At 41.4% G+C, this 26,591-nt stretch overlaps 1 protein-coding gene across 1 annotated transcript; it reads left to right on the top strand.

Moving 5' to 3' along the window:
* The first annotated feature begins 3,703 nt into the window (after nt 1-3,703).
* Nucleotides 3,704-25,474, top strand: LOC307211633 (hormonally up-regulated neu tumor-associated kinase-like). The gene is made up of 9 exons (XM_079968358.1): nt 3,704-4,041; nt 4,794-5,086; nt 6,880-6,935; nt 8,378-8,516; nt 10,149-10,276; nt 12,488-12,623; nt 13,790-13,967; nt 21,632-21,854; nt 23,587-25,474. Exons 1-9 carry the CDS (start codon nt 3,796-3,798, stop codon nt 24,351-24,353), a joined length of 2,166 nt encoding a protein of 721 aa, XP_079824484.1. The 5' UTR covers nt 3,704-3,795; the 3' UTR covers nt 24,354-25,474.
* The last annotated feature ends 1,117 nt before the right edge of the window (nt 25,475-26,591 follow it).

The following is a 26,591-nucleotide window of genomic DNA, read 5'->3' as shown; positions in this document are numbered from 1 at the left end:
AATTATAAGGGATATTACTCATTGGGGATCCTCGGGATATATGTTTTGGTCTTGGTGGTTCCCCATTTTTGTCACTGGGGGAATTATATTGGGGCTAATATTTATTTGCTATCACAATAAGGTAATTTTTTGTGGAAGGAATGCATATGCTAGACATCAACATGATTTTATTATTAATCCTGATCCCTTGGGAAGGGGAAGGGTCCTTGAATCTGACCAAATTTGCTAAATATGGATTCCGCCATGACCACAATATGTGGGTAGGCTTAGCTGAGATGGTAGCCAATGTTGCAAATAGGACTAATTGCCTTGTTTGCTCTCTTGGGCCAGATGATTCAGAGGGAGGTATGCCCTTATTACCGATACCATTAAATGCCATTGGTATGGTAAGCGAAATGCCACACCAAACAGAAGTACAGAATTTCCCCGGATGGAACTCAACTAAACCAATACGAGTTATACCTGTGCAAGGGGAATTCTGTGTACATAAATCATCAGATGCAGCTGATCCTACCATGATAGGCTCTTCTCATTGCCACTATACTTGGGATTATATTAAGAATAGTCAAACCTGGGCAAACGGTACTACGTATCGAACTCGGAATACCTTGCCCTGTGCACCTCCTTTTATTCATGCATGGAAAATGGTATGGAACATAACTGTGACAGAAGAAGGCAATCTAACATACTGCACTGTGAACTCTCTACCCCTTTTGATATTTCGCCTTCTGCACTCCACGTACCAAAAACCTCAGACCCGATGGTTGTGGTGGATATGTGGAGAATGGGCATACAAGAAACTCCCTTCCAAATGGAGTGGGACTTGTTTCTTGGGATGGGTATTACCACCAATGTGGATTATGCCCACTAGTTCGGCCAAGCGTACACGAAGAAACGCTGACATTTCTCATATAGCAGGAGGAAGTACCCAAAGTTGGAGCGGTACTGATGATTGGCCACCAGAGCGCATTATAGCCTATTATGATCCTGCCTCCTGGAATCCTGGTGAGCTCATACAAGGGGCACGGGATCCTATTTATAATCTAAACAGAATAATTCGATTGCAAGCAGTAGTGGAACTTGTAACCAATGCAACGGCCCAGAGTTTGAGACTTATTGCACAACAGTTGGATGAAAGTAGAGCCGCCATTTTGCAGCTGAAAATGGGAATGGATTATGTACTTGCCAGGCAGGGAGGCCTATGTGGAGTCTTGAACTTGACAGGGAATGCCTGTTGCTTCAACATTTCTGATAATGGTGAGGCAATCCGTGTGTTGGCCACAAAGATGGAGAATATAGCACATGTCCCAGTACAAACATGGGAAGGATGGGATATGGGATGGCTCACCAATTGGTTACCTAATGTTGCGGGACTCAAAGGGATACTATTGTCTTGCTTGTTTTTCTTGACAGTAGTAATAATGGTTTTATGTATGGTGCCATGTATCATTTCATGTTTTAGAAGTACAATTAGCAAGATGATTTCAAATGAAACTCTACCTCATATCATGGCCCTATACAGAGCTTTACCTCAGGAATATGATGAAGGTCAAGCTATCAAGGACACTTGGGATGAAGGTCCTTGAGCTTGAAAGGGGGGAATGAGGCATCTAATCATAAGCCTGCATTTTTATTAAAGCTTATATGTTTAATCAGGGCTTGTATTTTAAGAAAAACTTAATGATTTTCAAATATTTTATGCCAGGCAGAAGACCAGTTGCCTAAAAACCTTGGCAAGATATTTTTACTCCTAGACAAGGGGCCCCCCTGATTTATAGCAGAAAACAATTCTCAAAGTCGTAAAAAGGGAATTACAGGCTGACAGCCAAGGTTACACTGACCCTACAAATTAAGAGTGGATAAATAGTAAAATGAGCCATATCTTCTTCCTAAGGTTAAAAAAGGTCAAGAGCAGTGAAAAAGCATCTAGCTGGCAGAAAGAGAACATTTTTTGGAAGACTTTTCTAAAGCTGTTTCTTTCTTAAACTAAGATCCTTTTAAGATTTCTTTTCCTTTTAAAAGGTTGTTTATGTATTAAATATATTAGTTTAAATATAATTATGCAAAGGAATTAAGAAATGCTAGATTCTTATTTCATATAGTTGTAAGAGTTGTAACTATCCTGAAATTAAGTCAGCCACCAGCCAAGCCCCTTGTCAGACAGGAGACGCCATCGAGCACTCCTGATATATGGTTGTCAGGCCTTTTGTTTAGAAACCTTCAAATGAAGGAGATCTATCAATGTTGATGTGAACTCAAAATCCTTGACATATGCTTAAGATAAAAATTCAAGATTAATTATCTGTTTTGGAAGGCAATAGGGCAAGGAGGGCAAGAGGTGAGCTGGTAATTAAGATTCCTTGTTGAGACACATGTAAGATATATTACTACTTATTTGTCATTTATAGATAGAAGAATATATAGCTTTTTGATTTCCATAAAAGGGCAAGAAGGAAATGGGTGTATCTTTTGTGATTGGCTCTAGCAAACAGCCAATAGGAATTTCAACCAGGCTGATTGGACAGAGGCAGCCACAGGAGGAGCAAGGGGGCTGGATTAAGGAAATATAAGTGCTGGCCAGAATGGCAAGAGGCCAGGCCAGAGCTTGGTAACCATATACCACTGTGCCTCATATTTATTTGTCTGACAAATAAATTACTATTTTAATTTCTCTATTGCTGCGTTGAATATTTCATTCCAGCTAAGCGTTAACCACAAGCAGGGTGCTACAGTAGAATGACCCTGATTTAAATATCTCCTGGGATAGCTCAGTCGGTAGCGCATGAGACTCTTAATCTCAGGGTTGTGGGTTCAAGTCCCGCATTGGGCAAACGATTCCTGTATTGCAGGGGTTGGCCTAGATGACCCTTGTGGTCCCTTCCAACTCTACAATTCTATTACTTTATTCTATAAATAAATAAATGTAGAGCACAGATAGGGCCTGAGGGTTTAATTGTCTTGCTTGCGATCTCTTTGTCATTCCACCCCCACCCCCCTTTGTGGGGGGTGAGCAATGTGATGTTCATTGTGAACAAAGCACACGAAAATGGGACGTTCAACGCACGGGAATAAAGGGGTGGAAATGTGATTGCAAGCCATGCAGTTAACATCATGCGTAGTTAGTTCCCAGCGACTACTAAGAGGTATGAATCAGTTAGTGAGTTCATGGGCGTCCGGGAGAAGGGCATGAATCTCTCACCAGCGTGAGGTGAGAGTGCAGTTCCCCAGAGGATTCTTGAGGTGGATGAGGGCAGAGGACCAACAGTACACTGGGGTCAAGCCGTTCTAAACACATGCTAGCACCACCTTCTATTTAACTAAACTCTGCGTTCACTTGAGATACCCTGATGCCTTTACAGGAGGAGTGGACGCGCTGTTTATCTCTGGAAATACAGGTAAAGCGAGCGACACTCTAATTTAGCTGATTGGTGTTCAGGGCTGGTGAACAGAGCCCTTGGTGCTAATGTTGGCCTCTGTAAATGGGAAGGGGTTGTTCCATGAGATTATGTGACATCGGAGCTGTCAGTTCTGGGGCATTAATTGACATCGTGTATCAGGTTAGGTTAATAATCTCCAGCTTGGTTCTGCTTGAGCAGGCCTGCATGCTGGCAGAAAGAGATCAGTGATGAAAAACTAGCCTCCAAGGGAGGATGATCACACACGGCGTGGCCAACAACTTGGCCATTGTACCTCGAGACCTACAGGCACAGAATCTGTTAACCATTCTGTGTTGCCTCTGGAAAGCAGCAGTCTTCAAGAACTGGGGTGTCATCAGCCAGTCTCACTCCCCCGGGCATGCCTGCGGCAATCAAAGCTGCTCCAGATGACAGAGGAATGGATCATGCAAACCAGGAAAGGATATTACCAGAGTGGGGGACAAACCACAGGGGTATACCTGTTTGTTTCAGCAAGATGTCCCAAGAGTCTAGGAAGAATTTTCCCCATACCAAGCAAGTTGGGAATTACCTAGTGGGCAAAATGATCAACAAGGGCTCCTTTGCCAAAGTGATGGAGGGCTTTCACATCCCCACTGGGGAGAAGGTAAATGGAGAGTGGCTGGAAGAGAGTGAGGAACGTTTGCCACTAATCTCATGGTGATGTATGCTGAAGAAGTTTAGGGCTTTGTTTTTTCATCTGCAAGTGCAACCTGGTGCTTTATTTAGCTGAAGCAGCAATGCCCATAATAGTAATATATTTACCTGCTATCATGCTCTGGAATGTTGTACCAGATCTAATATGTTAATATTACTGTGTTAGGTATGTTGTGTGTATAATTAGAAGTTTCCCCTAACTTTTATAATCACTGTTTTCCTGTTTGTGATACCAATGAAACTTGTTTGATTCCTATTTGATTCTGAGTATCTGAAGTAGCTGTGCACCTACATTTTTGTAAACATGTTGATGGATACACTGCTTATCTTTCTTGAGAAATTCAACATTCAAGTTATCTAACAGAAGTGTAGAATTTGGGAGGCGGCGTATGTCTGTACATGCAGACATTCCACTGTGTGTTGCACAAGGAACACTTTTGCTGGAACAAATTATTTGATCATCATTATATCATAATCTAATTTTAGCATATATTAACTGAAATCAAAAACTTACAAAGCCACCGACATTGAAAATTGTGACTTATTGCATGCAAACCACTAGCAGAAAAACTGCATCTTGATCCCATCAATGGTAAATAATATATATATAAAATACATTTTTGTCTTTGACACTGTGCTGCTAAAGAAAAGTGGGTTGTCTGTATTATAAAAACAAATATTGACAGCATTTTTGTTATTTAGGTAGCCATAAAAGTCATAGATAAGAAAAAAGCCAAGCAAGACTCCTATGTTTTAAAAAATATGAAGAGGGAACCTAGGATACATCAGATGATTAAACATCCCAATATTGTTCAGCTCTATGAAACATTGGAGACGGAAAACTCCTATTACATGGTGATGGAACTGTGCCTAGGGGGAGATCTCATGGACAGAATCTGTGAGAAAAAGAAACTGGAAGAAAGGGAAGTCAAGAAATATACCAGGCAGATAATATCTGCAGTAGAACATTTGCATCATCATGGGATCGTCCACAGGTACAGCAGATTTCCTTCCCTCAGATTTATATTTCAGGGGCCATGATAAAACTCAGCCCCACTCATTTCATGAAAGTATCTGCTGAAGTCTTCCATTCAAATTAGTGAGATTATTAGGTGCTTAACTTTGATCAATTATGCCATATGTATATACCAGGCATGTCCAAAGTCCGTTTCGGGGTATAATCCTTAAAAAACCCTCAGCAACTTCAGTCCTAAAAATAGCCCAACAACTCACACATGTCCACTTCATCAAATCTGGCCCTCTTTGAAAAAGGTTTGGGCACCCCGGTATATACAGTGGTACCTCGGTTTATGAACTTAATCTGTTTCGGAAGTCCGTTCTTAAACTGAAACTGTTCTTAAACCGAGGTGCGCTTTCCCTAATGAGGCCTCCTGCCGCCGGTGCCCTTCCACTGTTTGGCTTCTATTCGTAGACCGAGGTAAAGTTCGCTAACCAGAACACTACTTCCAGTTTTGCAGAGTTCGTATACCAAATAGTTTGTAAACAGGGCTGTTCTTAAACTGAGGTACCACTGTATTTCAGAAATATAAAATTATTTACTCACATAGAGCATCCATGCAGCCTTAAGGCAGTGAAACCATTAGGGTGAAGTGAATATCTCATGGGACAGATGAAAGCATGGCACCTTGTCATTTAATTTGTTATTACACTCTTACTGTTGGAAAGAGAGAGAGAGAGAGAAACAACAACATTTGGATATCCTGCTTCAGGTAATGAAATGTCTCAGGCTAGCTCAGTGTACACACACAGTGTTAAAGTAAACAAGTATGGTTTTGAGTGCAAACTGGAATTTATTAGGAGAATGAGCAAAAATGTCCATCATTTTGACAAGTGGTTCATTATATGTGGAGCACAGGGTCAGCGCCTCTGTTAGGCAGTGTGAGGTAGTTACCTCAGACAACCGATTTTGGCTGTCGTGAAAAGGAAGCAAATTTCTGGTTGTTGTTGCTATTGTCATTATTATTGCTGCTGCTGCTGCTACTTCTGCTACCACTAGCAGAAACTTTTTGCCTCAGGTGCTAAACTGGAGTTGAGAGATAGAAGGGATTAGTTTGTTCAAGTCACTAGCAATTTGTAGTTTGAGGGGGTTTCTCTACCCCCCCACCTTCCTGAAACTCCCACTTTCTCTTCCCCCTGGAACATGAGCTTTGTAGTCTAATTCTGGCCTCATAGAGAAAGCCATCATCAGTCCCTGTTAGGGCCTGGCATACCTGTGCCAGCCCAGGTACTGATCCCACTGCCCCATAATATGTCACTCTGGTAATTTTTTCTTGGTGGGTGGGTGGGGGGAGAGGCGGTTTCTGGACTTCAATGCCAAGGTCCAGCATTAACTGCATACTGTGCTGGAAAATACTGTTATAAGGCAACGAGTCTATGGGGAGCTCTAGTGCAATTAAGTTATTACACTCAGAAACGTTAGTTTAACATTATTTGCAGAGCAAAATATTATGCGCTAGATCCAGATTTGCTCTGGATTTCCACCAATTCTCCTCCTGTCCACATCCCCCAGTGCCAACCTAGGGTTGCCATATTTCAAAAAGTGAAAATCCCAAAATTGTTGAGCTTTTCTGCCAAAAACGACACCTCCAACATGAGTTGCCATACGTCTGGAGTGTCCAAGGGAATTGCATGCTGAACTGACTAAAATCACCTCCCCACCATTCCTCCAGTAGGAAGTGCCTAATGAATGGAATTTTACTCACAGAAACTCTGGATCCAATCCTGTATTTCAAGACAACACATTTACTTTCTCTCCTGCTTTGTTTAGAGATCTGAAGATTGAAAATTTTCTTCTGGATGAAAACAACAACATCAGAATCGTTGGTAGGTGTACTGTATGGCAGACATACAACTCTCTTCTGCAGAGATTGTTTTTTGTTGCCTTGCACTTATACATAACAACTAGTGGCCAAATAAACAGCTATGGTGTCTGTGGGTTGTGAGATCTTACCTCTGATGGCCAGAGTGGGGAATCTAAAGCTGGGGGCTGGGAGTGGCCCCACAGGCCCAGCCATGCCCACTCCCCTGGCCACCCCCTTCTCTCCCCAGACCACATCTTTCACACCTGCATTTGCCTGGCTGGAATGTGTTTTTGAACTGTGCTTCTTCCTTGCCTGGGTGGAGAGATATGGGTGGCTGTCATAGAAACCTCTGATTTTTGCATGGCTGGAATATAGCTTACTATGCAAAGATTTGGGTCACAGGTCTTGTTTCACCCACTCTTTTGGGGGGCCTCTAAACACTTCCACTTTTGCCTCTGGCCCCACCCAATGCCACCACTGTCGTGTGGCCCCTGGAAAGCTTCCCACAAGGGTATGCAGGCTTGCGGATAAAAAAAAAAATCACCACTCCTGCTGCAGAGGATACTCAACGTGAGATAAATGTGTGCCCTGGGGACAGAAGGACCTAGGAGTGGAAGGACATCTCTCCCACCACCACAACAATACACTCCAGAAAGAATCCATAATAAACAGATTGATTTGCTCAATATGCTTCTGAACATCTGAAAGTTTTCTGGACTCCAGGCTGGGCTTAGATCAGGCCCTGGCGCAAGGTAATGGCCTCATCACTGCACACCATGATGAGAAGCCAAAGGCCCTGGTGCGGCCTTCCCTTCCCCACCCCCTGTTTATACATTACTCATTTCCCCCTGGTACCCAGGGAGGATTCTGCCACGCTCGCTTTCTGCTTGTTTAAATTAATTGAGCAGACTAGGCTCATACCCAAAATAACACATTTTATATTAACAAAAGTCTTTAAGCAAAAGTCCACCTCATTCTATAGAAATTCCAAAGGAGTTGGGTTAGACTTCATGTTTCACAGAAGACACCCTACAAAAACGAAACTGGTGACCAAGTGTTGTTGCTGGGCAGCCCACACTGCTTAGCCCTATTCTTTAATGTTTCTATAAACAATCATTCCCCTCTTTTTCTCTTCACATGTTTTGAATGGTAAGATGCTGCCCACGTTGACTTTTGAAGAGTCATCACTTGGAAAGGTGCACACTTGCCACTGTCCTCATCACCTGCCACCCTCATATAGTGGACACTGGGCTGCTGTGCCCTGGACTTTGTTCCAAGGTTCATCTCTAGTGATATCCAGAAGAAAGTGGGGAGTGATATAATATGAAAACAGGCTGCACCAATCTCATTTAGATTAGAATGTTGCTTGCTTTGGTTAACTGGTCAATCTAAACTCTAATGATATCCCCAAGATGTATGTTTGTGTGTGAAAATGTATAATTTTCTATGTGTTTGTTTCTTCAGATTTTGGACTGAGCAACATCATGAAGTTTGAGGGCCTTTCTCAAGAACTGCTAAACACTCAATGTGGGAGTCCAGCCTATGCAGCCCCAGAACTCCTGGCTCATAAAAAATATGGACCCAAAGTCGATGTCTGGTCCATGTAAGTAGATTGTGAATATTTTATTGCTCCTACAGCACTTTAGTAGAGTTCTAGTCATGTGGTGTTGCTGCCAGCAAATGATGGGCTTGTGATTTTGAACAATTCCCCTGGCAGCCCCTTCTTCCCCCACAAATAAAGTATTCAAGAAATTTACGGGCACATTATATACTCAAACATGTATTTTATCTGGACCTGTAAGAAAAAGTATTCTGTACAGTGCCCTGGAATTTTATAATGAAGGGTGGGGTATAGATATCTTAAATAAATAAATAAGCAAACCAACTCAGATATTTATAAGTCAAACTATTTCTTTTTTACTTTCAGTTAGGTAGCTGTGTTGGTCTGACACAGTAGAAATAAATTTAAAAATTAAAAAATTGTCCAGTAGCACCTTAGAGACCAACTATGTTTGTTCTGGGTATAAGCTTTCGTGAGCATGCACACTTCTTCAGATTTTTTTTTTACGTTGCTGATAATATCTAGTCACATCCAGTCTCCAAGAATTACATTTATCAATTATATCACAGCAATGTTCAGGAGAATGGGGGCCTCGAAGATGATAATTTTAATTTTAAATGTGTGTGTGTGAGAGAGAGACAGAAAAACTTAGTTGGAGCTTTAGACATCAGTATACTAAATGAAGTTAACTGCACCTCAAGAACAGCAAGTGGGTTTCTTGATTTTTACAATGAGAGCAAAAACAAGAGTACTTTGATCTCTAGACTCACATAGCATTAGATTTTTACACTGCAATCATTGTATATGTTAAATTACTTGGTGTTGGTGATATATGAAAGTGAGTGCCTTTAGGACTACCAAGGCCTCTTTTCAACACCCTACCAGAATGTGGAATTCCTAAAGCATGGAAAATTTGAGGGTTAGAGAGGCGTTAGTATACAAGATGTTAATAGGGAGCAACAATAAGTTGTGAGGTTGACTTGTGACTGGAAACAGACAAGACATGAAGCAGGGGGATTTATTGACTGTCACATGCTACAGCTCTTCCATCCCTCTGAAACTGAGGGCATGAAAACTGGAATAAAACAGGTGTTCTGTAAATGCAGTTGATGGTGGATGAAAGCTAATCACATTACAGTCCTCCAAAACGTCTTAAATCTGATGCTGCAGTTTCCTTTAGGCTTGGAACCTAAGTTAAGTTAATGTGAGGAAATTAGGGAATTATTTTTTTTCGACTGCACCCCCTTGAGGGGCTCTCTGGATGGCCAGAGGCTCCTGTACAGCTTGGGATGAGGTAAGACTGCTGGGAAAGGGGAGGAAACATATTCGACAATTGACAACTGGCATATTCCATTCTAAGAGTCACTAAATGCACAGCTTGCTTCTAAATAGTCATGTAGTATGTAATGGGGTGGAGGTGCACCTATTTTGCAGAAAAAAGAACAATTGTGTAGAAAGGGCCTAGAGTAGATTCTTGTAGATTGCTTGCTTATTCTATTGTGTATGGATGTGAGCAGAAACCATCAAGTTTGGTTGATAGTAGCAACTTGGTTGACAAAGTATATAATGCTAACACACATCAATCTATCACTGTATTCCCAAGCATCACACATGCATTTTATAAAACTCTTCTTGCTCCACTGATGTGACTGTTACTATCTTTCTCCCTGGCAGAGGAGTTAGCATGTTTGCCATGCTAACCGGCACATTGCCCTTCACTGTGGAACCATTTAATATCAAGCAGTTGCACCTCAAGATGGTGAACGGTGAAATGAATCCCATTCCATCTGACATTTCCACTGGTAAACCATACCTGGCTTTGTATTATACACATGGAGTTTGATCCAGCCAAAGTAAGCACTTTTGAGTTCCTTTGACTTCAGGGTCAGCCCAAGACGTTTTGTTGCCAGAGGCAGAGCTGTGAATGCCACACCCTCCCACCCCCTAGCCACAGATTAAGGGACATACTACCCAAGGCCCACTAAGTTATTTTGGTACCTGAGCAGAAAAACTCATAAGCACAAATACCTTTCCCTGGTGGTCAAATTACAACCATAGTATAATAAATTGCAGACATTTGTTGCCTTTTCAGGACACCCAAAATAATCTGCCTGAGCCACCCACTAAACTCTGACTAATGGTAGGACCGACCCTGCTTTTCTTTCTTGGAAAAGATGTAGGTACAAGCTTAACACTCCCGTTGAACTCTCTGAGCTTAACTTTGGCTGGATTGTCCTCATAATGTTTAATGTTCATAGAAAATGTGACACAAATAAGTTGTGATTTCATCTGCCATCAATCTTGTTAAGGAGTAACAACATCTATGAAGCACTTGTTTGTGATTGTGGAAGAAAATGCTGATGCAGTTTCTCCTCCTTTTTGCAATGTATTAATGACAGTGATTATGAAATCATTGTGACTAGGTGAATGGGACAATTCAGAAACACCTTCTGCAATGAGAGACAAGTTGTGCTGGTCACTATGTTGCTTGATGAGAACAGGAAAGCCATTTATGCACAACTTCCATTCAAAAAAGATTCGGGTTGGTTTTTGTTACAAAACCAAAGTTTTTAAAAAAATGTTTGTTGCTTTATTATGTTTCTGTATATGCTGGAAGCTGCCCAGAGTGGATGGCGCAACCTAATCAGATGGGTGGGGTACAAATAATGACAGCTCCCACATCAAATGGGGGCACCTTTTGTGTGGTTGTGCACAGCCCCCGGATCCCAGTGCAATTCCTGGTAGTTCAGGCTGGCTTCATCCTCCCCAGGCTGGATACCTGGAGGTCTGCGACTACCTCTGTCAATTGCCCAATGCTTGGGGAGGCGTTGCCAGAGGTTTGGCCAGGTAAGGGGAGGGACCATCCTGCCCACACAACAGAAGGTGAATCTTACCTGTGAAGCAGCAGTTGGCTCTTACTACTACTATGTTCACAGCAATTCTGCATGCATCTCAATCTGGCTAACCCAACATGTAGTGAGGTCCCCCATCATGACTTGAAAACAGGGCAGTGACCTGCCAAGGCAGCTTTATGCTTCTGCTTCTCCTATATCTATTGAATTACCAAGCAGCCCAGGTCAAATAGAGTACCACTGTTATTGGAAGTGTTGTCTGCCACCCTGCAACATTATAGTTGTCAGGTCCAGACAAGGCCAAACTTGGACAGCTCTACCCAAATTTAGGCTGGGAGTGGAATGTGCTTCCCTACCCCAGGGTTCTCGAAGTAATTTGCTGAAGGTAGACTTAAGGAAGATCTAAAATCCAGGCCTGAAGGCACTGGCAGAATTCACTGCTCTTTTGACCAGATGAAGGTCATGTTCATAATGTGTGTGCCAAACATAGTCAATCTAGAGGCTCCATAATGCCTGTCAACTGTGGAATTTTATTGTTCTCCCTTCTATTTCCTTATGTGCCTGAAAGAAGGTCTGATATTTCAACAAAGGTTTATCCTGGGATTCTCATTTGGTTAAACAGGCTGCAGAGCTCTTGATTTAAGCTTTGGAGTCCCTACAACAGCTTAGGTAAATTAGGTGGGTTGCAAAAGCACCCCATGATTATTCCTGGTTATATGGTAGTGTCAGTGTTTAGAACTTCAAAGCTTACTATTTTAAGCATTAAAAATTAGGCCACCTACAATGGCTTCTAAAAGGAGCTTCAGTATATATAAAGTACAAATGGAAGTATAAAGCTTGTTGTGTGATGCATGAATTCATGAGTCTGAATGATGCTCATGGGCCACTGGTGGTCCCAGACCACACTTTGGGAACCCTTGAACCACACCTTTCTAGCACTGACTTTCCAGGTTTTTAGGTAGGGAGTCTCTTTCCCAGTCATACATGGAGATGCTGGGAATTGAACATGGGACATTAAACACCTGTTTATCAAATAGTTAACAAAATTAAATCCTCTGAGGGCATGTCTCTGCTGAGTACGAAGTCTAAGGCCAGAGAAAGACAAACTGTAATGCAGGCTATTGCTATAGCTAACATTGTTTTGTTGGAATTTCTGCTCAGGAGCTGTTCATTTCATGCACTCTTTACTTGAACCTGATCCAGCTAAGAGACCTGCTATTCAAGAGGCAATGAAAGACAAATGGCTGAATGACGGTAATATCAGGAAACCACTGAATTCATGTACATATAAAAATAGGTAATTCTTTTCAAATTTTGTCTTCTTTGTTCATTTTCGCCTTCTGAATAGCATTTCCTAGGCTTAAGGCCAATGCAATTAATTCTAGTCCAGTCCTTCCTTTAAAACAAAACAAAACTGGAACTGGGTCATTTTAATGGGGCACATATAAAGTCCAATCCAAGTCTGTTGAAGGCACCTTCTGGTTCCTCTTAAAACTTTTAAAGACTGACAGAATTTGAATAAATTGGTTCCGTCCTACTTTATTTTGAATAGTGTTCTTAGACAACATTGTCATATAGGAGAAATGCCCCACCCCTTCACTGACTTAGGCCAACAGCCATTGTTTGTGTTGTTCCACTTCAGATTGCTAGTGGGGACTCTATACGTGACTGACAGTGGGTTACCTGCATTTCAGAGAGAGACACTCCCAGCCCTTCCTGGCGATGCCAGGGATTGATCTAGGGACTTTCTGCATTCAAAGCAGATGCTCTGCCACTGAGTCACAGAGTTGTTCTCCCAAAAAATTTACATTGATGTAGTGTTACTGGCTGAACATATAGCTGAGTGGTAGTAATTATACAAGTGACATAATATGTATGTTTACCTAGTGTGGTGTAGTGGTTAAGAGCGGTAGACTCGTAATCTGGTGAACTGGGTTCGATTCCCCGCTCCTCCACATGCAGCTGCTGGGTGACCTTGGGCCAGTCACACTTCTTTGAAGTCTCTCAGCCTCACTCACCTCACAGAGTGTTTGTTGTGGGGGAGGAAGGGAAAGGAGAATGTTAGCCGCTTTGAGACTCCTTTGGGTAGTGATAAAGTGGGATATCAAATCCAAACTCCTCCTCCTCCTCCTCCTCCTCCTCCTCCTCCTCCTCCTCCTCCTCCTCTTCTTCTTCTTCTTACCCGTAGACCTCTACTGAGATCCAACCCATTACCATTGTTGCTCTACTGCAGCAATAAGATTGGAGAAATGGTGGGTGAGGCAGGGTTTAGGAGCTTATAGGCAGGTTGGGGAACTCAAGGGAGATTTGGAGGAGGTGTTCAGATAAATTTTGAAATTGGGATCAGGAAGAAAACAAGGGTTCTTTTGTTGTGGAGGGGAATAACTTTGTTGAGTGAGCTCAGTTGCAGACTGAGTCCAAGGATTCCCTCCATCCCTGTTACCAAAGCATCTTGTTTTTCAGACTTCGCCCCAATGAGCTGAATCCTGTTGTTTTGAGTTACATGACGGAAACACTGGAGCTCAATCTTTCGGATGTTGTCAATGTCTTGATAAACAACAAGCCATCTTATATAATGGCAACATACTACTTGCTATTGAAGAAATTAATTAGATATCAGAAAGAACACGGGACAATGAAGGTGAGGTGTGAATCAGTGACTGGATTAGTGAATGCATGTTGCCTGTCCCTTGCCTGCAGTTCTGAAAACATTGAGCCTGCATCGTTTCTTGAACTCCAGGAAAGCCAGTTCTCAGTGGATCTTTTAGTCAATGTATTTCTAGCTAGCTGTAAGTCAGGTTATTAATTTCTAGATCTTCCTTCCCTGGGTTTACTAGATCTTCCTTCCCTGGTTTAGATTTCTGCATCCCAAGAAAGGGGGGGTGGCAAAACCATTGGGGAGCTATGCTTGCAATGCACATTTGGTGGTCCTCGATCCCAGAGAGTAAATATGGCTGCATTTTATCATTCCTTTTCCTGGTGTTGAAGGGTTGGTGTTTGGGCAATGGTGAGAGCTAAGGATGCTGCAAGCCCAACATCTCTAATGGAGGGCGATGAAATATTGAGGATACTGCACCTGCCCAGCTTAGTCCTACATTGATGGAGTGGGCAACATTTGGCAGGAGCAGAGGGTGGATATTCTGGCTTGTTAATAGACATGGTCTCTCTGCAGTTTCTAAGGGAGTTGTCTGTCAGATGACAGAGGTGTGTGGTGGAAATCTGAGTTATCCTAGGGAACAATCATGGTTCTTAGACTGAGTACTACTTTAACTTAGAGCAGGAGTGGGAAACCTTTTTGGACCAGTGGCCGAGATCAGTAGAGATTTTGAAAATATTGCACACGAAAAACAGCTGTTTGTCAGACACTTGGGAAATACTGCACAAGGGGCTTTGCAAGCCCTGTCCTTTGGTACTTGGGAAGTGCTGAGCACCAAGACTGCAAACACGCCACACATTTAAAGCACATCATTTCTGCCAAAGATCCTGGGGATTGTAGCTTACCCCCTCACAGAGTTAAAGTTCCCAGGATTCTATGTAGAAAACAATGTTCTTTAAATGTATGGTGTACACACAGCCTATGCATGTTTATTGGTATCATTTTTGTTTAAAGCAAGTAGCTTTCCCACTTGGAAAGTAAAGAATTGCTTTAAATGACCTGGAGCAGATTAACTTATGTTTGCTAGTAGCTAGAAAAGCTTTCTTGCTTGACGCAAAAGTTGTTTTTGTGTATGTTATGCAAGCTCCTGCCTGCCTTGGCAATTTACCTTGCTGTTACGTTATCATTTTTGTTGGGTTATGTTGGTGTTAGTTGTATGTTTTGGTGCTGGTTTTGGACATTTTAAGCTCTTTTGAGCTCTGCTTGTTGAAGTGAAATAATGAATAAAAGAATAATATCTCAGTGTCAGGGAAGGTGTGAAGCAGATCACACTGGAAACCTCAAACATTTTAAGGATTTCTCATTGTTTTCTTTGAGAGGTTGCAAGGCCATATAGTACATGTTTCGTTTTAGCCCTGAGTTTTTAATGCAGAGATTCAGGGCTTATTAAACAAATAAACAGGCAGGGGGACATCTTGGTACTTAATTAGAGCCAAATTACTTTAGGCATCTTTATGTTTTTCCTCACTGGTAACCATCACTCTTAAGAGGCTAGCAGTTCAGTCATAAACATCTTGCTCTATGTAGACAGGAAGCCAAAATCTAACTTTAAAAGTGTAAATGGTTTGGAAATATTTGACCAAAACCAACATTTCTTAGAATACACATTAGAATGTCCAATCCAGGGTGAAAGCTTGTTTTGATAAGTTTGACTCATGAAGTTATGGCTCTGTGCAAATTTTCAGTGTATTGCTTTGGCATACTTAATTATTTTGCAAACTTCCCGGAAAGTTCAGGTGCCTCTAAAGTTCAGTTGGGGGCAAGGGTGGTTCAATTTTTCTTGGTCTGAAGCCCTGGAAAGCCACTGCCAATTGGTAGACAATACTGAGCTGGAAGGACCAATGGTCAAAACATAGTTTCTTGTCTTCATAAAGTCAGCTCACAACAGTAGTTCCAGAAACAGCTCTTGTCACAAAAGGAGTAATGTGAGCAACTTTCCCTAAAGACGTCTGGGAACTGTAAGTTGCTAAGGTTACTCAGAATTGTAGCTCTGTTAGTTCCCATGATTCTTTGGGGAAAGTATTGTGGTTTAAAGGTGCATGAAATATGCTTTAAGTTATGGTTTGTGTGCAGCCTCTCCAAAGATTTTAGACACTTTTCATTATTTTTACTGCCTAATGGTTACATATGCTCAGGTGGAGAGTGGTTCAAAAATTAGATGGGCCTTGTTAGGGTTTTAATTCTTGCTCATAGGAACTTTCAGGCATTTTGTAATAAAGCTGTTTCAAAGACTCACTTGAAATTTGCCTGTTCTCCTGTATTCCAACACAAGCAGGGGATCATGTAGTGACAGACAGGGGAATTGCAGGGGGCAGGGTTAGACAACCCTCATGGTCCCTTCCAATGCTACAATTCTATGATTTCTCTACATGCGATTTTGCTCATGGACACATTATAGGGTGGAGGTGGTTGCAGCAAGCACATGTTTATTTCACACCAGGATGTATGGCATCATGGGTTTTGTAGTCTTAAGGCTAGATTAACATTTTGCATGAAAAGTTCATTCTGCAACTGATACTGTAGGATTTCACGATATAACAGTGCCATCACATTGGTTGATATAAACCCCGTTGCAGAGTTTAGCACAATTGCAGAAGATGATTTGGCAAAAAAGGTGAAAGGCTGTGAAAGTGTTCACCAATATAATAATACCTAATTTTCATTCATGTGAATATGTAAACATGACAACTATGAAAACACCTTGGTGCAAGATGAATGCAAGACAGATTTGTTGGAAACATGGCAGATATCAGTAAGACCACCTTAATTTTTGCAAGAGATATTGCAAATGCCAGTATTCTGTTGTCTTTAAATGTTGACAACAAGCCAGATATCACTTTTGCTTCATCCTCTTGACATTCTGCCATGCCTTGAGTGAGGTGCAGACACAATGAACCCATTGATATTTGAACACTTGCAACAAATAATTTACAACAAAGTGCTATTGAATAAATAAGTGAAAGCTTCAAATAAGCTAAAAAACTTTCCAGTAAATTCCTATGCTGAAGTCATATTTCCCCTCTAGATTGGATTTCATAAATGCTTTGCAAGCAGCTATGCATCCTATATAAAAAGGAGAGTATTTTTTTAAAAAAAAAAATCATTTGGATTTATTTTCTGACATGGATAACTGAGAAAGCCAGATACTTTCACTAGCCTCCTGTTTGGGTTGTAAAATAAAATGCAATATGAATTTAAACAAGGCGCATCTTAATGCTCCGATGGGGACAATATGGAGCAACTTAAAAATCCCTTGACCTGCATTTGAATCAGATAGAAAAAAACAGAACCTTGGAAGTTCAAGGCTGAAATCTTCTACTATCCTCATGTTCTCTGTATCGCTACCCCAGCAGATCTGTTCCCTGTGGTCCTTTAACTAGTGCTTAGTGAGGACTTCATGAGTGCTTTCAACTCCATTTGTGCACTAACCAAAAAGTCAAAAGGTCTTCTCTTCATAAATTCTTCTGATATTAACTCTAAACAGTTCCCTTGTGGATTTCATCTGTCATTCCAAGTTGTACTTCTTTTACATTGCCATAAATACTTTCTCTCTCACGTCGGCTTTTAGGCTCATCAAGAAAGCCATCCAGCTAACTTTATTTTCCCCTTGACTTTTGTTTATCCAAGATATATGGACAACTCTTACAATAAATTCTCAGGATAGCAGCAAGTTCGCACATCTATTGTTCCTCACTCAGCGAATGCAAAATCTGATGGCTAAGACTGAATGTATGAAATGGTCATCAATGATAAAAACCACAGGCAGAACTTTCGTACAACTTCACATCACTTTAGGCATAATACAGTTCAGCAGAGGGCAGCAGCATTCACTGATCTTCAGCATTAGAGCTGGCTCTGCCATTAGGTAGAATGGGGCAACCATCTCAGACAGCAAATGCTGAGGGGCAGGGAGCAGTGGTGAGCTGCTGAAGGACAGAGATTTATGTTCCATGCGGCCTACTGCCCACAATTATTAAGGACCATGGTGTCGTACTGCCTGTGTCAAAGTAAGAGTCAACTGTCAGTCCAGTGGACTTATACAAGCTGAATCGGGTCATCCCATCGTCTCCTTTGACTCAGAGAGCAACATGTCTTGGAGTGGCTGTTCTCAACATTATTGAACTGTTTGGGGCAGTGAAGGGGGAGAATGGAAAAGTTTATTTTGCTGCATTTTATGTACTATTGCATCAAGCAGTTAACCATTTGCACATAAAAAACCCCAGCAGAATCCATTCCTTCCTGATTGCTTCTCCATAAGGCTGTATGCACAAGCTGCCGAGTTGAGACCCCGGGGAATGGTGGGTTCGGGGGAAAGAGAGGGGCCATTTGATCTACAGTTTGAGCATATAATACCAATACTGGCACAACAACAATGGCTGCCGATTAGTTTTCAGGCCCAATTCAAAGTGCTGGTGTTGACCTATAAAGCCTTACATGGCTCAGGACCTCAATACCTTAAGGACCACCTCTCCCCATACGAACGGACCCAGACCTTGTGCTTGTCATCTGAGGCCCTTCTCTGTGTCCCTTCTCTCAGAGAGCTTCAAAGGGTGGCAACAAGAGAATGGGCCTTTTCTGTGGTGGCTCCCCGATTGTGGAATGCTCTCCTTAGAGAGGCTCGCCTGGTGCCATCATTACATTGTCTTTAGATGCCATTTTACTATTACGCTGTCTCTCAGTATGCTTTTTACTATGCTTTTATTATGTTTTATCATTGATGTTTTGCAATGTGTTTCTAATGTTGTACAGCTCTCTGAGACCTTTTGGTGAAGGACGGTATATAAATTGAAATAATAATAATAATAATAATAATAATAATAATAATAATAATGCATATGGGCATTGCTGAGGAACAATACTGTACTGACATAATATAGCAGTCAGCTTCTGCATAAGTTTTTAAAAACTAGTAAAATAATTGTCCTAAAAACAATTAAAAAAAACAGCACACACAATAAATGCCTGTGCAGAGATGTTGGGGGTTAAGTGTTGCTCAACACCAGTGATGTCACAAGAACTAGCTAGTAGTTGCCTATGAAAGTGATGTAAATACACTACACTGAACACTACAGGTTCTAATAGATAGGCTAACTGAGTGGTGTGTGTGACATTTTCTCATTGCCAAAAAAAAAAAAAAAATGCTGTTTGAGTATTGAGAGAATGTGATTTCCCACAGTAGACACGAGGAAAGAGATTTGATTCCCCACCCCCTCATCAACTAAGTCATAACTGTGCTTTGGTTGTCCAATAAAACTCTTTTCTGGAAAGACCCTAAAGGTTCGATTTATTAAAGTTTAACTTCTCACTTTCTAAAATCCTGACTGCAAACAGCTGGTCACAAAAGATTTAGTTTTAGGCATGATAGTAATTTTGTTTGGTGGGAAAACCTACTGGAAATTTGGCTTTTAAATGACTACAGGCAACTGAAACCGTTTTTCCACGATCAGGCTTGAGCCATAAATTATTGGATAAGCATAAAACATGGCCTGTCCTTTTACACACTGTGATTTCTCCAAGCAACCTGTTTGCATTTTATGTGTTTTGTTGCAGAAAAGAGAGCCTAATGATTACAATTTGCCATCCAAAACTTTATAGTTAAGCCTTGCAGAAATAGTGTTCCTGCCAAAAAGCTTCCTGCCCAGGTGCTTAACCAATTAGCTCTTAAGAGGCCTGGCTATAAAAACGAGCCATGGCAAGTTTTCTGATGTACTGTATATAACGTGACAGTTTGCAAAATCTAAGATGAAAATTTGTTTTCTTAACCAGGAGTGTGCAAAATCCTGAGAGACGCTTTGATTGCTTTGGCTAAAATACTTATGTCATCTCTTATTCCCCACTGATGCAGTGTGGTTTGAGCACTACAGTTGTTGTTGGTTTTTTTAAAAAAAACTTACCCAAATTGCTCAAGGACAAAAAGTCCTTGAAGATAACGGATTTAACCGCATTCTTCAAGTTTTGAAAATATTTGATAGGGACAGATGAACCCACAGGAGTTTCAGATTCCCAAAGTGTTTCAGATTCCAAGAGACTCAGTCTTTTAATGTACTCTACTAAGGCTCAAAATTCATTCAAGCATTGGGAGAGCCAGTCAGCCTATAAATTTTACTTGCTTTGAATAAAGATTTCTATAGGATAGATTAACAAGGAAAATCTTTCCTGTAAAAACAGTGGCTGTCAAGGTTTAATACTGTACTATATTGGATTCAGTGTCCAACTATCTATTAAGACATGTCAGCATTATACATCAACGGTGCTATCTTTGGCTTTTTTTACTCAGAAGATTTGTTTATAGTTATAGTTATATTTAGTTATAGGCTGTTTCTCTGCACTGCCCATCATCCACAAGGATCTGGCAGGTAGTGCACAAAAGTACATAAAATAGCAAATAAAATCAAAACATCAATTTAAAAAAACCATTCAACCAATTGCAAAATTTCAGCCCTTGGGGCCAAATCCAACCGTCAGTCCTCACCCGAATGTCTACATGAAAAGGTGTGTCCAACAAGGTGTCATGGGCTGGCTAGATGCAGAAGAGTGGTGGGAGGCCCCAGCTGGGGAACCCTCGAGGGAAGAAGGCTCAGAGCCAGGGGCGTGGTGGTGGGACGATGATGAGTGGTCAGAGGGAGAAGAGGGAACAGAGTGGGAGGAGGAGGTATCAGAAGCTGAAGAGGTAGCAGGATTCGTGAGCAGGAGGAAACTGTCGCAGAGAGTTGGACAGACTCAGAGGCAGGAGAGGAGGGGGGGGGCAGGAGACAGGCTGCTGAAGAATCCAGGGAGTCTCCTATTCTTGCTGTGATCAGTTCCCCTCCCACCCGGTCTCCCAGAACACAGAGAGGAATGAATACGGCGGAGCAAAGAGAGACAAGATGAAGTTGCCTTAGATTGCTAAGGTAGGACCTGAGGGGGGAGGAGCCTCATCGGAGCTAGACCTACTGGGAAGTGTTGCTGCGATCACTAGGCCCGCACTGCTTTGGTTTCTTCGAATAACGAGTTAACTTCACTGACACCAGGTGTTTTGTTACTGACCTGCCCTTGACTCCGGCTCCTGACACAAGGCATGTAGTTAAGTAGTAGAGGATGTTTTGCATGCAGAAGATCCCAGCTTCATTCCATGGTACCTGCAGCTGTAAGTGGTGTGAAAAACATGTGCCAAAGAGCCTGGAGAGCTGTTGCCAGTCACAGTAGACAATACTCTGCTCAGTGGACTAGTGGTTTGGCTCAGTATAAGACGGTTTCCTGTATTTGGGTTATGGCTCTACCAGCAGATACCAAGTGCAGCTGGAGAAAAGGAATTTCTCATAACAGCCCTTGTTTTTATACTGTTGGTTTTATTGTACATAGATTATTTATTGCAAAAAATGTAAACATCCTATTCCCTAGTCTTTGCAGTCACAATACCAGTCTCCATGGATTTAGAGTTAGCCAGTTTAGCTGCAGACTAAGTTTGTTGAACCTAGTTCCCTCTGAAACCAAAGGGACTTAACTTGATCACGACTAGCTTTTCACATTGGACCCCTCTTCTTAACCTACCCTAGTCTAGTAACAAAGTCTACATCCCACCTAGATACCTGAACTTACCACGTTGCAGTTTCTTATCACTTCAGCTTTTCCATGTATGGTAGTATTACCGGTGTCTGATATGTCTACAGAAGGAAAGTACCTCAGAAAAGTTTGATGTTAAACTTCCTGGGACCCTAAGCCAAGATGCAGATGATATGCCAGCTTCTCAAAAGACAGAACAGGTTACAACAGAAAACTTGAAAAGCTGTGAGAATAAAGTGTTTCCTTCTGTCCTGAACTCAGAAATGCCATATGCTATCCAGGAAGATGAAATTGCCATCACTCTGGAAAACCAAGGAATTTTACCAGAAGGTAATATGTGCTGCTTATCTTCATAATCTGGAATGTGGTTAACTGTACAAAGGCTGGGGTGAGTGGGACTTTAATTGAAATTAAGGTAACCAAGGGAGATAAGTTACATCAGGAGTGGGGAATTTCAGGTCCAGGGGCTGCCAGTCTTCGATGTGGCTCTCAGAATTCTCCCCAGGCCATACCTTTCAATGACCCTGCTGCACACCCTGAATGTTTTTGCCTGGCTAGAATGTTTCCTTGAACTCTGGTAATGTCTTGCTTGTTTGAATGGAAGATAGAGAGGGGAGAGTGTGTTTAGAAACTGTCCTCCAATAAAAAGGTAAAGTTTGCATTTGGTGCTCTACACACCTTCCCCTCTGGCCCCACACTGTACTGGCATGTGGCCCTCAGAAAGGAATGAGGCCCTCAAAATAAAAAAAAGGTTTCTTACCCCTAAGTTACATGGTAGGCAGCACTGTTACTGCTGCTGTTGTAGGGGCACTCCATGCAAAAAACCCCCGGGAATTTCAGGTAATGCCCTCCATGAGCAAGTGGCTAGCTAAAGCACATCAGTGTGCACTAATAGCAAAACTGATTCGTTGTGTCGGAATGAAAGAAGGAAAACAAAGATGAAACAATTCCCCTCCCTTTTTCCAGTACTTTCTTTAGAGGCACAAGAGAACCAATACAGCTACTTGCAAGAGCATAGTGGTTTCTTTTGTCCAAAAAGCAAACAAAATATAGTATGGGTTTCTATCAATCTGGTTTTGTGCTTTATAGATATTATATTTGAAAAGTAGATATGTAAAACATATATGTTTTATCTATGTCATTCTAAGAATTTTTTCTTTCTTTCTTTTTCTTTTTTGGAAATTAATTGTTTTTAACCTTAACTTACATCAGAGCACCTTAGCTTACTGTTTTAAAGGGAAAGGATAGGCCAGTATGAGCAAGAGGAAGGAGAGGATTTTTTTATAGTTCCTCTTTTAGCCTTTTGCCCCCTTGCCCACCTTTCAAACTGTTCCAGAGTGTCCCCTAACTTTCCAGAACACCTTTGGAATACCAAGAGAAGGAGAAATCAGCAAACATTAGCTTCCTTCTTCCTGCAGTAGAAATGTCCCGTGAGTGGAGATACTCTCACAGGAACCCTCAATCCAACTCATTGTCATTTCTCATCTACAATTAACCCAGATGTGTTGTGACTCATGGCCAGTCATGACATAAAATTTATATCTGAACTTGATGAGCAGATGATATAACTGGGCCTTTCATGAAGTCTGGAAGGTGCATATGTATACAATTCAGCACGTGTCTTTTTAAATATTGGAAGTGGCAACTATGAAAGGTTTTAGCTCCCACTTTTAAATATCTTAAAGGGACATACATTGCACCCTTAATGCTTGTAAGAGGGAGTATTTCATTGCAAAACAAGTCAGAGTGTATTATTCTCTGCAAAATATAAAATGCAAGTTTGTATTTACTAGCATTACTCAATGGTTTCATGTAGATGTTGAATGACATGGGGGGCAATATAGAACTAAACAGTATTCCCCCAACACTTAGTGTACCCCTTCTTATTTTTACCAATTTTTTACCTTTTATTATCATTTTGAAAGATCAACATCCAAAAATCTTATCATCATACCAAATGTCAATCACAAATTTGAAGTATAACACATAATGATATCTCTACTCTTTACTGCAGCTATAATTTCTACATAAACTGATTTCATATACTCTATATTCCATTTAGTTTCCAAGTTTGCAGACAGAGAATTGGTTCATTTTGAACCTCCTAAATCTCCAAATAAATATTTTTCATGTGAGCCATTAAATCACGCACAACTGGACCCGCGGGAAAATATAGAAGATATTAAAGGTTTTTCAGAAGAGAGAAAATCATATTTATCTGAGAAGCCACCTTCTGCTTTAGGAAATAACCCAGCATATTCTATGACCCACCAGGCTCAGAGGTCCTTAATGTCATGTGCAAGTAGACTAACACCAAGGTCAGCAATTGAAAACAGACTGATAGACCAAAGTCCTATGGTTTGCCCAGACACAAGAGTCAAGGATCTTCTGAAAGCAATGGATGAGAATCTTCCATCTCTACCATGGCAATACCAGGAAAAAGAAAGCTCAGCTCTCTTGATTATGGAATCACCACACCTCTCACCTTTACCAAGGCTGAGACAAGTTGCCCTGAGGGACCCCATCACTAAAAAGATTTCATTGATGGGACTATCACAGCAACAACCCAATGGCTCATCTCCATTTTTTGTCAACGGGTCAAGACCGCCAATTTTCCCCATGACCCCACAACAAACACTTATGGTAAGAAGCTTGAGGCAATCCAAAGAAAAGTCAAAAGACTTCTTCAACAGTGGCAAGGTTAAGAGGAACTTTGTACAACTCAAACACACACCTAAGGATGTGGACTTGAATCTTCCAGTATTATCTCCACCATATCAAACAAGGTCAGGGAAAAAACCTGAGATTTTAAGACTAGATTTTGCATAATGTTTGCAATGCAATATACTAAATGAGTAGCAGTGGGGTGTATGTGTGTGTGTGCAAAAAAGTGCAAAAAAGTGAAGAGACAAAGTGTTTGGCAAATAGCTAGGAAGATTGTGACAGGAGAAGGGAAATGGAGTGGGAGTAACTGGTAACACAGAGTACAGAACAAATGGGTCCAAGTTAGTTGTGCACATTATAACAAAAGAATAAAACTCTCTCACACACACCCCACAAGACCCACAATAGGTTGATTTCAATGGAACAAAATGCAACTAACATCCACAAAGGAGGAAATGAATATTCAATAGCTGGCAGTTTTTTTGTTTCTATTCCTATTTTCACAGAACTCATTTGTGAATCCTGTGCCAAATAGTTAAATGTGGTTATTTTATTTTTTAAAAAATGTTTACACTACTGTAGGTACTTGAAATTCACTGTTTCTTTCTTTCTTTGTTATTATGAGAATCCATATTCATGATGAAAAGCAAAAATGTGTCCTGTGGACTAACAATTTATTGGTGAGCACTTTCTGGTACACCTAAGTTATCTAAGTCATATGCAGGAATACTTCCCAACAGAGAACTTGCATTGTAATCGTGAGCCTGTGGCAGATATTTTTTAATAGCAAGAATGCAATACCACTGCTCATGTTCCTCCTATGCCATGTGGATCTATCCCTTCACAGTTTGGATGAATCCCAGAGTTGGACTTGGGAGCCTGGGTATAAAATCTTAGCTCATATTGGAGAACTCATGAACTGACTTCAACTGCAACTCCCTGGCCAACATTACCCCAAACAATACCATGTAAAGAGATGTTAACCTTTTATACTATAAACTTCAAGAGAGGTAAAGGCAAAGCACTGGAAACACGAGCGTGGGTGTATGGTACAAGAATGGTTTAACTATGTTTGGAATAATTCACTAGCTGACAACAGTCTAAACAAATTTGAATACTGAGGTGGCTGGACTAGGGAGATGATTTTGTTTGGTGTGGCTTTATTTAATGACGAAAGAAACCAAGTGAACTGGCACACATGGCACAATTTTTTGGAATGAGGATGAACAAAGTTTCATAAGCAAATTATTTGTAACCACCTCTGTCAAATCCGAATATATAATACACCATATGTTGCACTGGTTTTTTTTGGTAAAAATAAATAGTTTTTAAAAATTAAAAAATGAAAGTTCTACTCATTGTGACATCTGCTAGGACTCTGGCACTTCATGCACTAGTAATGTCCATATTCTGTCACCTCTGCCTTTTACTCATAAACACGGAGACTCATAGATTTCAAACCTTTCCTGATCCAGGACCCACTTTTGACTTCAAATGTCAACATGGATGTCACCCCCAATTTCCCCACCCCATCCCCAAAATAATATACCGTGTTTTTCGCTCCATAAGACTTACCTGACCATAAGATGCACCTGGTTTTTAGAGGAGGATAACAAGAAAAAAATATTCTGAATCAAATGTTGTACTAAACTATTTAATAAACTACCGGTATATCAGAATAATATTTCAACCATGTAAAGTGAACAGCAGTCAACAGTGGCATTAATAATCATCATCACTGTCATTAACAAATGAAGAGAGACTTTATTCCCTAGTAAGGGGGGCAGGCAATGGAAATATATGAGCTTCCCACATTGAGTGTCTTAGATGTAAGAACTGTATGGTTTGGCCTTACACAATTGTTTTAATAAAGCCAAAAGAAGTGGGACTTTCTTCCTTTTTGTTCATTGCAGAGAGCTCTGGGGGCTTTCATATGAAGGAGGAATGAGGGAGAAATCTGATTCAATTCCCATTTAAAGTCAAACCTATCTAATTCACACCGTACACAATACAAGGACCAAACCACAGCCACCCTTCAAATTTCACACTTCTGCAAAGGAAGGCACTACTGTCCCAGCAAGACCAGAGGCGGAGGGAGGATACTTACCTGGCAGGGGAGATACCATGATCACAGAGGCGGAGGGAGGGTCTTGCGTGGTGGCATGTTGCCAGTGGGGATGTGGGACGTTGCCCACTCGAGTGTTGTCCCAAGGGGGTGGTGCGGGCGTGCACATCCATCCCAATGGGGCGGCCGAGCACGGGGGCGGAGGGGTTACACAGCTCCTGCTGTGCTTGCTTTACACCCGTGTAAGCGGCTCCTTTCCCGCTTTAAAGCGAGCCTCAGAGGAGTTGATGGACGGGAGACATGGCTCCTGTCCATCCCTTCTCCACGCAGCGTTCGCT

Source organism: Podarcis cretensis (genome assembly GCF_951804945.1).
Source record: "Podarcis cretensis genome assembly, chromosome: 3".
NCBI lineage: Eukaryota > Metazoa > Chordata > Lepidosauria > Squamata > Lacertidae > Podarcis > Podarcis cretensis.
The sequence above is the reverse complement of the archived record's forward strand: the minus strand, read 5'-3'. Positions and strand labels throughout refer to the sequence as shown.

Coding starts and splice junctions, on each gene's coding strand:
- LOC307211633 (XM_079968358.1), top strand. CDS start 3,796: ATGCCTGCGGCAATCAAAGCTGCTCCAGATGACAGAGGAATGGATCAT. Junction 5,087..6,879: donor CATCATGGGATCGTCCACAG/GTACAGCAGATT, acceptor TGCTTTGTTTAG/AGATCTGAAGATTGAAAATT. Junction 12,624..13,789: donor TCATGTACATATAAAAATAG/GTAATTCTTTTC, acceptor CTTGTTTTTCAG/ACTTCGCCCCAATGAGCTGA.